At 47.9% G+C, this 13,543-nt stretch overlaps 5 protein-coding genes across 6 annotated transcripts; 3 read left to right on the plus strand and 2 right to left on the minus strand.

The window, feature by feature from the left end:
* Window positions 1-113: 113 nt before the first annotated feature.
* On the plus strand, window positions 114-2,543 carry LOC111070989 (solute carrier organic anion transporter family member 74D). The gene is made up of 6 exons (XM_022362061.2): window positions 114-274; window positions 348-577; window positions 649-969; window positions 1,024-1,883; window positions 1,942-2,252; window positions 2,317-2,543. Exons 1-6 carry the CDS (start codon window positions 153-155, stop codon window positions 2,492-2,494), a joined length of 2,022 nt encoding a protein of 673 aa, XP_022217753.2. The 5' UTR covers window positions 114-152; the 3' UTR covers window positions 2,495-2,543.
* Window positions 2,544-2,869: 326 nt separating this feature from the next.
* On the plus strand, window positions 2,870-5,299 carry LOC111071015 (solute carrier organic anion transporter family member 74D-like). Its single transcript, XM_022362104.2, has 6 exons — window positions 2,870-3,081; window positions 3,151-3,380; window positions 3,448-3,756; window positions 3,824-4,665; window positions 4,729-5,039; window positions 5,106-5,299. Exons 1-6 carry the CDS (start codon window positions 2,912-2,914, stop codon window positions 5,278-5,280), a joined length of 2,037 nt encoding a protein of 678 aa, XP_022217796.2. The 5' UTR covers window positions 2,870-2,911; the 3' UTR covers window positions 5,281-5,299.
* A 16-nt stretch (window positions 5,300-5,315) lies between these two features.
* On the plus strand, window positions 5,316-6,288 carry LOC111071016. Its single transcript, XM_022362105.2, has 2 exons — window positions 5,316-5,751; window positions 5,814-6,288. The coding sequence occupies exons 1-2, from the start codon at window positions 5,395-5,397 to the stop codon at window positions 6,246-6,248; spliced, it is 792 nt and encodes a 263-aa protein (XP_022217797.1). The 5' UTR covers window positions 5,316-5,394; the 3' UTR covers window positions 6,249-6,288.
* A 315-nt stretch (window positions 6,289-6,603) lies between these two features.
* Window positions 6,604-10,766, minus strand: LOC111070997 (potential E3 ubiquitin-protein ligase ariadne-2). 2 transcript variants are annotated; one of them, XM_022362070.2, is made up of 4 exons: window positions 10,611-10,766; window positions 10,165-10,297; window positions 7,772-9,099; window positions 6,604-7,707 (listed from the first exon to the last, which is right to left on the minus strand). In XM_022362070.2, the coding sequence occupies exons 1-4, from the start codon at window positions 10,638-10,640 to the stop codon at window positions 7,552-7,554; spliced, it is 1,647 nt and encodes a 548-aa protein (XP_022217762.2). In that variant the 5' UTR covers window positions 10,641-10,766; the 3' UTR covers window positions 6,604-7,551. The 2 variants fall into 2 exon arrangements, with proteins under 2 accessions (XP_022217762.2, XP_022217763.2); XM_022362071.2 differs by having other exon boundaries at window positions 10,464-10,766.
* Window positions 10,767-11,012: 246 nt separating this feature from the next.
* Window positions 11,013-12,312, minus strand: LOC111070998 (glycerol-3-phosphate phosphatase). The gene is made up of 2 exons (XM_022362072.2): window positions 11,454-12,312; window positions 11,013-11,397 (listed from the first exon to the last, which is right to left on the minus strand). The coding sequence occupies exons 1-2, from the start codon at window positions 12,197-12,199 to the stop codon at window positions 11,148-11,150; spliced, it is 996 nt and encodes a 331-aa protein (XP_022217764.2). The 5' UTR covers window positions 12,200-12,312; the 3' UTR covers window positions 11,013-11,147.
* Between the last annotated feature and the right edge of the window lie 1,231 nt (window positions 12,313-13,543).

Consider the following 13,543-nt stretch of genomic DNA (forward strand, 5'->3'; position numbering starts at 1 on the left):
CGGACACACAAAAACGGTACGGTATTGCCTTGCCACTTCAGCTGTCTGGTCTGTCATAATTTTGCTATCTGTGAGCTTTTTAATCGCCATGGTGCAGTCTGTGTCTGAATTGTGGTTCAGTATAAAAGATAAGTTCGACGGGAGCGATCGAAATGGCCAGCGAGGCGACAGAAACTTCAGAGTTCCTTAGGGACAAACAAGAGCCTGAGCAGCAGGAAGATACTTCGGATACCACATGTGGTTTCTGGCGGTTCAAAGGCCCTAACCTGCAAAGGTACTCGTACTCCTCTCCACTCCTGACTTGACCAAGTTCTTGCCACACTCTTACCAGTAATTCTCTGAAACAGATTTGCCAGTGAGAACATATACATGGTTATCTATGGGATTGCTGGCTGCTTTCTGGCCATTGCCTTCTCGTACTCCAACGGAACCCTCACCACTCTGGAGAAGCGTTACAAAATACCCACCAAGATAACGGGAGTCATTTCGGTGGGAAATGATATAAGCACAGTTTTCTCATCGGCCTTCCTGGCCTACTACGCCGGCCGAGGACATCGACCGCGTTGGATAAGTTTCGGTAGACGATTCGCCATCATTTGTTATTTTTTATGTTAAATATTTATTAGAAAATATTTTGCTGATATGTAGGCCTCATTATATTGGCTGTGTTCTGCCTGCTCATGCTTAGCCCGCACCTCATCTATGGACCTGGAGAGGAGGCCCTGAGTCTGACCCGAGAATACGGGGAGTCCATGGATCATACTCTAAATGGAACTAAACGGGATGAGGCGCTTTGCCAGCAGGAGAAGCCCAGTTGTGTGGAGAGCAAGGCACCCAGCGACTTTATGCCTATTATGATATTCTTCTTGGCGCAGTTTGTCTGTGGCGTTGGGTGCTCCTTGTTCTATACTCTGGGCCTGTCCTACATGGATGACAACTCCAAGAAGTCAAAGACCCCAGCCATGATAAGTGAGTAGTCAGAATGTGGGCGAGTGAAATAAATTAATTGTCTGTCTTCGACAGGTTGGTCGGCTTTCCTGCGAATGCTGGGACCGGCCATCGGTTACTCGTTGGCCTCGGTGTGCCTCCGCATTTACATCGATCCCTTCAAGGAGCCGCTGATCAGCAAGGAGGATCCTCGCTGGCTGGGTGCCTGGTGGTTGGGATGGATTCTGTTAGCCGTAATCCTCTTGATCTCCGCGTTCTTTGTCGGCTTGTTCCCCAAAGAAATGCCCAGTGCCAGAGCCAGGCGTTTAAAGTCTGTCGCTGGCACTGGCACCGAGGCGGAATCTCCACTGGGGGAGCGCTCTTTCAAGGACATGGTCGAAACCCTGAAACGACTGGCGGCCAACAAGCTATACATCTGCAAGACAATCGGCTCCAATCTGTACTTCTTCGGGTACATCCCCTACTGGATATTCACGCCCAAGTACATCGAGATCCAGTTCAGGCAGAGTGCAGCCATGGCCAACATGGCCACCGGAACCGTTGCACTGGGATTCTCTGCCGCCGGAGTTCTCCTCTCCGGCTATGTGGTCTCAAAGTTTAAGCCGAGTGCCCGGGCCATGGCCGCGTGGAACTGTCTCGTTGACTACATGACGGTGGCCGGTATCATTTGCTACATGCTCATTGGCTGTGAGCCCAGCGACAGGATGAACTCCATGGCCACACTGTCCGCCGGCGACAGCTGCAGTGCCTCCTGCCACTGCGACTTTGTGCACTTCGCCCCCGTCTGCAGTCCGGCAAACGAAACATATATTTCCGCCTGCCACGCAGGATGCTCGGAGAAGTTGACGGATGACCTAGGACGAACCACGTACTCTGGCTGCAAGTGCATTTCCTCCTCCCTCTCCCTTTCACCAAACCTGACCCTCCCTGATGAGGTGAGTGTTTCTGTCTCTAGTGTTTGATCCCATACATATATCTCCCCTTCGATTCCAGAACCAATTCGCTTCTGATGGAGTCTGTCCCGTTGACTGCTACGACCAGTTCCTCATCTACCTGGCCGTCATGTGTCTGCTGAAGTTTGTGGGGGCCACTGGGCGATCGACTGATCTGCTGCTGGTGTTGCGCTGTGTTCCGGCCGAGGACAAAACCATTGCTCTGGGCATTGGCAACATGCTCTTTTCCGTGATGAGCTTCATTCCAAGTCCCATATTCTTTGGCTGGCTCATCGACTACTATTGCCTGGTGTGGGGCAAGACGTGCAGCACCAAGGGCAACTGCTGGCTCTACGACACCGGCTCTTTGAGGTGGGTACCACGACAGGGCGTTGGTTGAGCTGCGAGTATTGTATTGGTTTCATTTTTGCTACAGGTACACAATGAATCTCGTGTCCGCCACGCTCATTTTACTGGGTAGCTTCTGGCACATTGCCGTCTGGTATTATGCCAAGGATATCAAAATCTTCGACGATGAGGAGGTAACAGATAATCCACGAAAGGAAGAACAAACGGAGCTGAAGGAAAAACCTAGTAAAAGTGATAAGAACTAAAAATAAATACTAAACCAAAAAAAATAAATCTAGGGGGAAAAAAACTCAAGCTTTCGTTACGAGAATTATTTTAACGAGGGGTAAAGCTGCCTGCCCCCGCTTATCATCATCTGTTTGTCACAAAAAACTTTTATGATGATTATCACGCCAGCATTTCACACAGTTCTGAAATAAGGCTCGGCGTCTGCGATAACAGAGCTCCGCCATCAATTGGAGCTTCGTTTGATTTATATTCCCGGCCAGATACAGTCCAGTCAGATCCTCCTGCTGTACACTAATCTTGCTGGGAGATAAGATCTCTAAGCTGAAACGAGATGCAGCAAAGTATATGGCTCGCAGATCAGATAAATTGTAGACATTAAAACTCTTAGATTCAGAGTCAGTTCTTGCGAGCAGCTGGAGAGTGCAGTTGGGAGAATGGGCGACGATCACAAAGAGGAAACACCTGAGATCTTGCCCTTCCTATCGACGGGGCAAACCTATTCAGAGGCGCGGAGGATCCAGCCTGGGGATGAGCAGAAAATAGAAGACGATGGTCCAGACACCGCCTGTGGTTTCTGGCTCTTCCAAGGCCGCTTTCTGCAGAGGTAATCCCACGAACATGCGAGTATCTGTCTACAGATTTTAAAGGATTGTTTGGCCCTAACTTAACGCAGATTTTCCACGGAGAAAATGTATGTGATTCTGTACGGCTTGTCCGGCTGTGTGTTGACAATGACCTTTGCCTATTTCAACGCAACCATAACGACCTTGGAGAAGCGCTATAAAATACCCACAAAGATCTCGGGTATTATCTCAGTGGGCAACGATATCAGCACCATGTTAACGGCCGCCGTCTTGGGCTACTATGCGGGCAACGGCCATCGACCGCGCTGGATGGGTATAGGTGGGCCGGAACTTTGGGTGCCTCCTTCTCTCTCTCTCAATATATGTATCTTCCGTGTACTACTTAGGTCTGCTAACAATTGTCGCCTTCTGCCTGTTGTCGGGATCACTGCACTTCATTTATGGAGCCGGCGAGGATGCTCTGAAGCTAACCCGAGAGTACGGCGGTCAGGCTGAGGCCAACGACACGCAACAGGACCAGAAACTGTGCCAGACAAGTACGTCTGGCTGTGTCCAGGATGTGGGCGTGTGGGTGCCGCAGGCATTTCTGTTTGGCGCACAGCTCATATCGGGAGTGGGCCAGGGACTCTTCTACACGCTGGGCATATCCTACATGGATGACAACGCCACCAAGTCGAAGACCCCAGCCATGCTGAGTAAGTGCAATTTCCTGGAGTAGGCGGAGGAGGGCTGCACTAATCCTTGGCTTATCCCGCCCCCCAGGTATGTCGACTTTCCTGCGCATGCTGGGCCCCGCCATCGGTTACTCCCTGGCTGCCGTCTGCTTGCGGATGTACATAGAACCCACAATGGAGCCGCTGATTGCCAGGGAGGATCCCCGCTGGCTGGGAGCCTGGTGGCTGGGGTGGCTCATCCTCTCGGGGATGTCGTTGATTGCTGCCCTGGTCATGTTCATGTTCCCCAAGGAGCTGCCCAGTACCCGGGAGCGACGGGTGAAGAACAGGCAGACGGACAGCAAAGGTGAAACGGATGTCAAAGAGCTTTCCATTGCAGACATGCTAAAGTCGGTCAAGAGACTCGCAGGCAACAAGGTTTACGTGCACAACACCATGGCATCCATCCTCTACTTCTTCGGGTACATGGCCTACTGGATATTCACGCCCAAGTACATCGAGACCCAGTACAGACAGTCGGCGGCAATGGCAACGATGGCCACGGGAACCGTTGCGCTCGGCTTCTCCGCCGTTGGCGTACTTATCTCCGGCTATGTGATATCCAAGTACAAGCCGAGCGCCCGGGCCATGGCTTCTTGGAATGCCGCTGTGGACTTCATGACTGTGGCTGGCATCCTGTGCTACGTGGCCATCGGCTGTGAGGGCAGCGACAGTCTGAACTCCCTGGCCACACTGTCCGCCGGCGACAGCTGCAGCGCCTCCTGCCACTGCGACTACGTCCACTACGCCCCCGTCTGCACTCCGGAGAACATCACCTACATATCAGCCTGCCACGCAGGATGCTCGGAGGAGGCCATGGATGACCTGGGACGGACCATTTACACCGGCTGCAAGTGCATGACCTCCTCGAACCTGATTGCTGACCCAGAGGTGTGACATATTTTTTTACGTAGAATAATCCCTGAATGTATGAGTATTTTTTTTGTTTTTCAGACACAATTCGCTTTGGATGGAGCCTGTCCGGTGGACTGCTTCAATCAGTTCCTCATCTTCCTGTCCGTGATGTGCTTGCTAAAACTTGTGGGGGCTTCCAGTAAGTTAACCAATCTGCTCATTGCCCTGCGCTGCATACCGCAGGAGGACAAGACGTTCGCCTTGGGGCTTGGCTCCATGGCGGCTTCCTTGCTGGGATTCATTCCAAGTCCCATATTCTTTGGCTGGCTCATCGACAACTATTGCCTGGTTTGGGGCAAGACATGCTCCAATAAGGGCAACTGTTGGCTCTACGACACAAAGTCCTTGCGGTAGATATATGCACAAACTCGCTATCAGAATTGTGTCTCACATACGAGTATGTTCCCCCCTTTTAGTTATGCTCTCAATCTCACGGCGGCTTCGTTTATATTTGTGGCCGGCTTCCTCAACATCTCAGTTTGGTATCATGCCAAGAATCTCAAGATATTCGACGAGGACGAGTCAGCGGATACACATGTGGAGCTGGAGGAATACACACTAACCAAAAAAAAGTCTCCAGATAACGAATAAATTTAGCTTTCGAGCCGTATATCGAAATTTAGTAGCTTTGCATCTACTGGCAACTGGAATAATCAGTTCTAAATTAACTGTTCCCCTTTGGATTAATTTTTCTAAAACTCCACCATGGCCGGGGCAGGGAAAAGTTGTCAGCGCTTGTACGAGAAGAATGGCTCAGAGAGGCCATGTCCGAGGAACTGCTTCGAGCCGCCGAACGGACCCTGTCTCGACTACAAGCTAGTGCTGCCCCCCGAAGACGTGGTCGATCCGGACGTGGAGGTGATACAGGTGACCCTCAAGCCCGACGGGCCAGCGCGCAAGGAGATCGACATCCGGGCCGAGTGCAGCAAGACCTGCGGCAGAAGCAGCGACAAGGAAAAGGAAGCCGACTGCACCTTGTGTGCGGCCCAGGAGCGGAACATACGTCCCAATCTGTGCTCGACCGAGTGCAGGCCGCTCCAGACCATTATGCACCTGAACGAGGTACACCACCCTTTGGCGTTCGGTTTCCTTCCATCCACCATGTGTCGTCTTCTACTCCACAGTACACCAAGCGACCGCGGCCCAAGCCAAGCTACAAGCACTGCGTCATGCTGGACGACAATACTGTGGTGGGGCGCTGCTTCCCAATGCTCTTCCGTCTGCGCCGCATGAAGAACAAGTGCCTCAGCTGCGGCAGGGATCTCCTCTTCCGGCATCCCATCACGGCCAGCCAGAACCTGCTGCTGCTGTCCAACTGCTGCGACGTCGAGGTGTATCCCCATCAAAGGGTTGAGAATATGAACAACGTGCCTGTTGGGATGCTAACCGGGCCTAAGCGCTTCACCAAGCGGTTGTTGAAAGACAGGTCCGAGTGCCGTATGTTTGCCCTGCCCCCGCCAACGCCTCCTAGAGAGACCCGTTTGCCAACCATACTGCCCGTAGCTGTGCCAGCGAAGGGTAAAAAAGGGAAAAAGGGCAAAAAGAAGGGTAAAAAGTAGCTTCAGGAATATTGGATCAGAATAAATTCAAAAACTAAAACTGAACACTAACTGAAATTATTCCGGGGGGGTAGCACAGGGTACATGAAGCACAAAATAAATTGAATGGAATTAAGCTAATGCATTTGTTTAACTAAGTTAAACTTGAGCAACAAAATTAAACTCTTGAGTGAAAGCCAAGTCCAAATAACTAAAGCTAAAAGCGAAGCAAAATAAAAGCTTAGATATCTTTTGAGAGAAAGCTCCTTGAGGCAAAAATAGTTGCTTATAAAAGCTACCTAACAGCTTTAGTCCAAAGCTCCAAAGCTTTCCATGTTCCTCTCCACTTGTACTAAATTGACTTTTGTATGTTTATATCTAGTGTAAATTTAATTCAAATTCAGTCGCATAAGCATAAATACATAGCGTAATCCTAGACTATAATTTATAATTCAGCTTAATACGTTAATCGAGCAGTGAATATAAAAGAAACGAACGGGTAAGTACCTAATTTGTTCGAGTACCTAGCATTCGTTATAATTACATACAATATTTTATTTGAAGACTTTTTGCATTCGATTCGATGGATGTGCTGTGGCTAGTTACGAATTACGAGTTACCAATTATAAAATACTTTTTGTTGATATTGATATTGTTGATGCCGTTCGGCCAATTTGTTAATACGATATTTAAAACTTAGGATCTAACCGATTGAGTTGAGGTCTTTTCTCTATGCGTGTCGTGTCTGAGTGAGAATTGCTTGACTTGCTATGCTACATATTTAGAATTGTTTATGCATATTCTAGGGTCGCTTGGGCTAGTTTTTGGAAAACTGTTGGAACACATGGCCACAAAAATGCGCCTGGTTGATTTCTTTTTTGTTTCTTCATTCTTTCGTTAGTTCGTTCTTTCTTCTATTGTTGTAGTTATATTTAATGAAAATAGCTATGGCTACTAACGATATCGTTATCATAATCTTACCGCTCAAGGCGTTGTATTGCAGTTACACCGATCGATCGTTTTGAGTGATTTCGAATGTCACAACTATAATATTCGTACTTCAAGTAGTCGACTACATATGTTCTATGCTAAATCCTTTAGTCTATATGCACGTGAATATTCAATTAGTTTAAAAATTAGCTACACATCGTTCTGCTACCGCTAAATGGATATATGGATATATGTATAGTATGTATTTGTGTATAATTATAATTAAATAAGCGTCTCTTATACTGTCGTGTGGCTTGTCAAGTCGATCAAATGAAGTTCGCTTTTGTGCTAAACTAGACAAGCTTCTGGTGGTTCTGGAAGCCTTATGTTCCGCCTATGCCGTCGATGCATGCACGGGAAAGAAGTCTTTGAGTAGGGTGGTGCGACGCTTCTCAGCAATATCCATTTGGTTCTCGAGATCACCCAGGTCCGTTGTCTCGGCCCGCTCTATTTTCCAGGACAGGTTCTCGATTTCAGCCTCCAGTTGCGCCTGAAACAAAAATAAAATAGTTAATAGAATCGACAGCTGCTAAAAATCGATTGCAAAAACTCACCTGCTGGTATTCGAAGAGATTCTTGCGAGAGCTGCCCTCCATATAGTATGCATACGGGTATGTGTACTGCAGAGTGTATCGGCACTTGGCCAGCAGTGCCGCTGCATTGAACAGATACTGCCAGTCGATCCAGGTGCCACTGCCGTTCATTACCTTCGAATTGATGCGCTGGCGTAGCCGATCGATCGTCTGCTGCTCGAGCTTTATCGACTTGGAGTGGTTCTCCCAGCGCTCGTAATAGTGGAGGTACTTCTTGAGGGCCTCCCGGGCCTGCACGTGCACCGATTCGTTGGCAATATTGGGGTTGTCCTTGTAGCGCGAACACTCGTAGTACTCGGATCCGTGCGACTTCCAGTCCCCCAAGCACATCCAGCAGAAGTCGTGTTTGCAGTTGAAGCACTGCATGTGATTGCAGCCGCCGTTCTTCTCGATGCAGATGTGACACTTGGGGCAGTCTTTGGTGTGGGCACTAATGTAGTTGGCCGTCTCGCTGTCGTCGGCGCACTTGGTCAGCCATTTCTTGATCACCTGGCAGTCTGTTGGCGCATGATAGTCCATGCTACACTTGAAGCAGAAACACGTATGGCACGCCTTGCAGATGGCACGTTTGGCGGAGATCTCCGATGATTGCACAATGATCTGGCAGTTGGGTCCCGGGCAGAACCTAAACTCCGGATGTGATTTGACATAGTCCTTGAATGCGAACTGCTGATATTTGTCTCTCATAACGGGGCGTGTAACCAGGGTCAGGACCAAGTCCTCTGGCACCCGCACATTGCACTTCTGGGCCATGCAACCAATTTGCGTGGAAATGCCCTGGAATATCTGTGTCTCGAAAAAAATGGTCCAGCAGTCCTTGCAGAAAGAGTGGCCACAGGCCAGGCTGTAGAACTTGTCTCCCAGCTGCGAGCTGGCGCACACGGGACACATCTGACTCCGGTATTGGGGGACATTCGAGTTGGCATTGCTGACCACCGACGAGGACGTCTTGTACCCGCTGCTGCCCAGCTTCAGCAACTGGGCACTGGCCGCAGCCGCCGCCGCACTTGTTGAGGCGGCCTCAGTCACCACCGTGGGCGGCTTGATGCGCGCCGTCACCAGCAGGGCGTTCGCATCCTGTCGATACTTCTCCACCACCGCCAGATTATCCCACTGGTGCTCCAGCAGCAGCACCTTGGCCAGCGAGGGCGTTATCTGCAATATCGTGTTCAGCTTCTCCACCCGCTCGTTGAGCAGCTTCTCAATGTCCTCCACGGTCAGGCACTCGTACTCAAAATACTCTGGATCGGCTCTCTTCGGGTCCAAGCGCTCCACATCACAGTCTTCGCCTGCACAGAAAAATGATGGAGATTGATTAGTAAATCAGTCTCTGTTTGTCCCATGGGGGAATCTCAAATGAAATCAACCCTTAAATGATAATAATATTTCTCTGTGGATGGTACCCTACTTTCTATCCAGCAATCCTATCAATTCTTGAATGCATTGTTAAGAGCGAAATATGGGTAAACCAGGGTCCCGTCTTCTGGGGCATGATCGTGGTTTATTATATATAAAAACTTGAACAAAGACGAATGCAGGGTGTTTGTGATTCCGGGTGGCCGCTTGCCGTTGCGGCTATTCACATTTGGCCAGATCGGAACCGCGACTCAAGCCACTGCCGCAGGGGACAGGTCAAAAAGCAGAGAAGAGACCAAGTCGTAGGAAGAGGAGCCACAAAGCAGAATGCAACAATGTACTTGAGCACGCACCTGAGAGTTCGAGTGCTTGCTGCGAGTGTGTGTTTGCTTGTGTGTAAGACAAACTTAGGGACAGACAGAGCGAGAGAGAGAGACAGAGATACCAACCGGGCCCCTACAAGAAGAGCGTAAGAGGAAGACTGGGCAATAATGAAGCCAACAACAAACCTCAGAAGGGGGCAATCCAACTACTCACATATGTACGTACGTACGACCGTTTTGTACGTTCAGTAGTGTGTGCGAGTATTCGTTTCAAGTTCAATTTCATAATTTCGACTTCATGACCGCAGAGCCAAACGGAACGTAACGAAACGAACACTAGGATAGTATATAGTAGTGGCTGTGCTGCGGTGGCTATTGGGGGGTGGGGTCGGACCCTGGCGAAGGCGAATGTCAAGTGCTGGGCCCACCAGCACGTAGAAGGTTAAATGCAAATTCTTAGGCCTAGGCCTTCCCAAAAAGGTGAATAACCAACCCGCATAAGCAAACGAACGGCCGCACACACACTTGCAGGGCACAACCGATTTTTGAACACAGATACATTATACACATACATATATGCATATGTACATTGATTCAGCTTCAGTTAAATCGATTCCAGATTGTTGTCATGACGGGAGCAGGGTAGAACGGTGGAGTAAAGGACGGGCGACTCACCTGTATTGTAATAATCATAGTCATCTTCGTACTCGCCATCGTTGTCCGATTCCAATTCCATTTCCATGTCCGAGTCCATGTCCATTCCAGGAGCTAGATGGGATTGCCTCTGTGTGTGTGACTTGCGTTCTGCCTGTATGCGAGAGATTACAAGGCTGTTGTAAACGGGGGTTGCGGGGTTTCTTTTGTAACAGTTGTAAAGGGTGGTGTTAGTGGTTGTTGGTGCTGCCGTTGCCGCTGCCACTGCTATTGGAGGTGGTGGAAGTGGAAGATTTGGTGTTACGATGCAATTCTCGGACCTAGCTTTGCGGGGTGGCGGTGGCAAACAGAACGTAGAGAAGACCGATACAAGGCACGGGCACGGGCAGTTTTATTTTCGTTTATCCACATGTATACACAAACACACACACACAGGCAGACACACTGGCCCACACTGACACACTCACGCATATGCAGTGCTCGCTACACCGTTGCATTCAAGGTGTCTTAGTTGCAGTTTAAAATCATTTTCATATTAATAGAACACACGTCGCACACACACAGCCACAAACGGAGCGACAGCGTTGTTTTTGCTTTTTCGATTAAAACACAGCTTTTTCGGAGAACATTTTTTGTTTCTTTGTTTCGTTCTTCTTTCGATTCGATTCAAGTATTTTTCAGCACTGCCACTATCGAGTTGCAGCTATCGAGTTGTTGTAGCTGCTATCGTCTGCTGGGTTTTCAGCCAATAAGAATTGCGCGCGAACAGCGGCTTATCACTTTAATTCAAAAAATTAACTGAAATTAATATCATAGCTGTTTATGAACAGAAAACCAAAGGCTGCGTGCCTGACAAATGTATGTTATTATTGAAGCAGTCTTCTATCGATTCATCGATATTTATTTTAGCTAGTGTTGTAAAAGGTTGGCTGCTTCAAGACAGCTGCTTGACTTTCGCGCGAACATTTAAAATGACACTAATCTCGCATTATGCTACTGTAGCCTTATTTTCTTTGTTGTCGACAGCCTTTTTTTCCGGCTTTACCCTCATCACTTTCTTTACTTTTCTCATCCACACACAGATAATCCATTAAATGACCCAAGCTGGGCAAATACGTGTCCGGAACCATCTTCAGTTTTTTCTCATTGCCTTCTTTTTGGAGTTTCTGCGCTTCCTCGAGAGAACCCGCTCCCGAACCCACTAAAAGTGATTTGTACCCGCAGTTGCTGGCAAAGATGATATCCGAATTCAACCTTTTAGAAAAAATAACAGAATTATTCAAATCAATCAATCAAATGGCATCACTTACCGATCTCCAATTACAAGGGTTTTCTCCGGCTTAAGGGATCCGGACTGCCTTAGCTTATTCACCATTTGAGGATTGGGCTTGCCCATGATGAGGGGCTTCCGTTTGCTGCTCTTTTCAATGGCAGCCACCATGGCCGCGGCACCTACAGTCACACGTTTGTCACACACCGGGTAGTAGGTATCCATGCAGGTTCCCAGGAACAATACCTTGGGATTGAGCAGATAGGTGCCGGCCACGACAATCTTGGACACATTGAAGCTCTCGTCTCTGCCCACCACCACAGCTCCCACATCCGGATCGACTTCAATTTGTCGGGCAAAGTGACCCATCTGACCTTCTCCTGCCTCCTGATCCGTGGTAACGGATTGGATGCCCGCCTTCTCAAGCTCCTTGCGGATGCCTGTGTCGCCCACAACTAGCACCTTTTTATTGAACTTTTTGGCCACCAGATAGTTGGATATGCACGCCGCTGAGCTGAGAACTTCCTTCTCCTCCACTTTGAAGCCCAGGCACATGGCCTTCTGCGCCAGTTCACTCGCTACCATGCTGGAATCGTTGGTCACTATGAAGCAGCGCTTCCCCTTGGCCCTCAGGGCATTGAAGGTTTCCACAGATCCCTTGATGGGGTCATCAAACTTCCAGAGTACTCCGTCAGACCCAAAGAGTATGGTCTCGATGGAGCCCAGCCACTCGAGCACCTGCTGCTGTGGTGCTTTGGCTAGGAGCGTGCAGCTTCGCTTAAACATTGCTCTGGTATCTGTAATTTGGGGGGACCATACACGAAAAATTTGGCAATAAAAGATAATCGAAAAAAAAACAATGGTGCAAAAATTTAAGAAACTGAGATGGGAATAGTCGAGAATACTCGATTAAATATTTCACTTCAAAATTTGTTCAGTTTATTGTAATTAAGTACGTGAATATAGCGACGCATTTCCGCGAACGTATTGTACGAGTATGTCAAAAAATCAAATTTTTTAATAGAATGGGAAAATCATGGTACAACTTTTTTAGGTTGTATTCTTTAATTGTTGCAATAATGGATAATTTTACAAAAAAAAAAACGAGTTTACTTTAAACGCGTGCTGTTTTTATTAGCTTAGCCGCAACAAGTGTACAAACGATAGTTGATAAAAAAAATTCCATAACAAATAAAGTTTTTGACTATCATTTTGAGCTTTCAAAGTCTCATTTATCACCAGCTAGATCAATAAATATTAAAATTTACATCAACGGCGCAAGGAGCAATAAGCAATAAGAAATCTCTAGAGATTTTGACTCGACTCAAATCAAACGAAAAGTCTTTAGGGATTATATTTTGCGGACTATTTTTGGAATTCAGAATTCGGAATGGGAATAGTAGCGCACAGAGTATGTTTCATTAGAGATCCGAGAAAGATAGTTTTGTATTAAAGTTCCATAAAATACTCTTTTGTGAGACATAAGTTGTCCAACAACTTGGCCTTAAAATCTCAACTTCGTTACTTTCACGTTTTTTTCCTCATTACTGATACCAAAATATCCCCAGAAGTCTTTGTTTGCATTCTGACTGTACTTTGCTGTCCGTTCGGACCTGATTAAACACTAAAATTTCTGGCTGGACTTATCTTCAGCACGAAACCACGAGATCGCGTCTTGCAAATGCGATTATTAATGAAAGTGCAAAAATTCCTGCGATAAGTCAGCACACGTTCCCCCACATATCCAGAGCATGCGAGTCTGCCACAAGCATTAGCTTTTATGACTCCAAACGTGACAGACGCGATTCAGAAGATAACCCTGCCCTGAGAGCTGTTTGCACATGTGAAATCAGCATCACAAGTGTGATCAAGTGTGGGTGGGGTGTGATATGATCCACTATCTGGCAGACTTTCGCTGTAGACAAAAAGGGGAACAAGAATAATTGTAAAACCCCTAGGGCCAACGAAAGGGCAGACAATGCGCTGTAACGTTTAAGGGGGGGCAATCAAGAATCAGCCCTTCCCCAACTCGGAAGAGATCATGAGAGAAATGGGTGATGTGTATAAAGATAGGGCTGGCCAACAGAGATAAGTTTGCACCCATAAAGGTGGGAAATAAAAATTTAAATT

The sequence above is a fragment of the Drosophila obscura genome, unplaced genomic scaffold, assembly GCF_018151105.1.
Source record: "Drosophila obscura isolate BZ-5 IFL unplaced genomic scaffold, ASM1815110v1 contig_186, whole genome shotgun sequence".
Lineage (NCBI taxonomy): Eukaryota > Metazoa > Arthropoda > Insecta > Diptera > Drosophilidae > Drosophila > Drosophila obscura.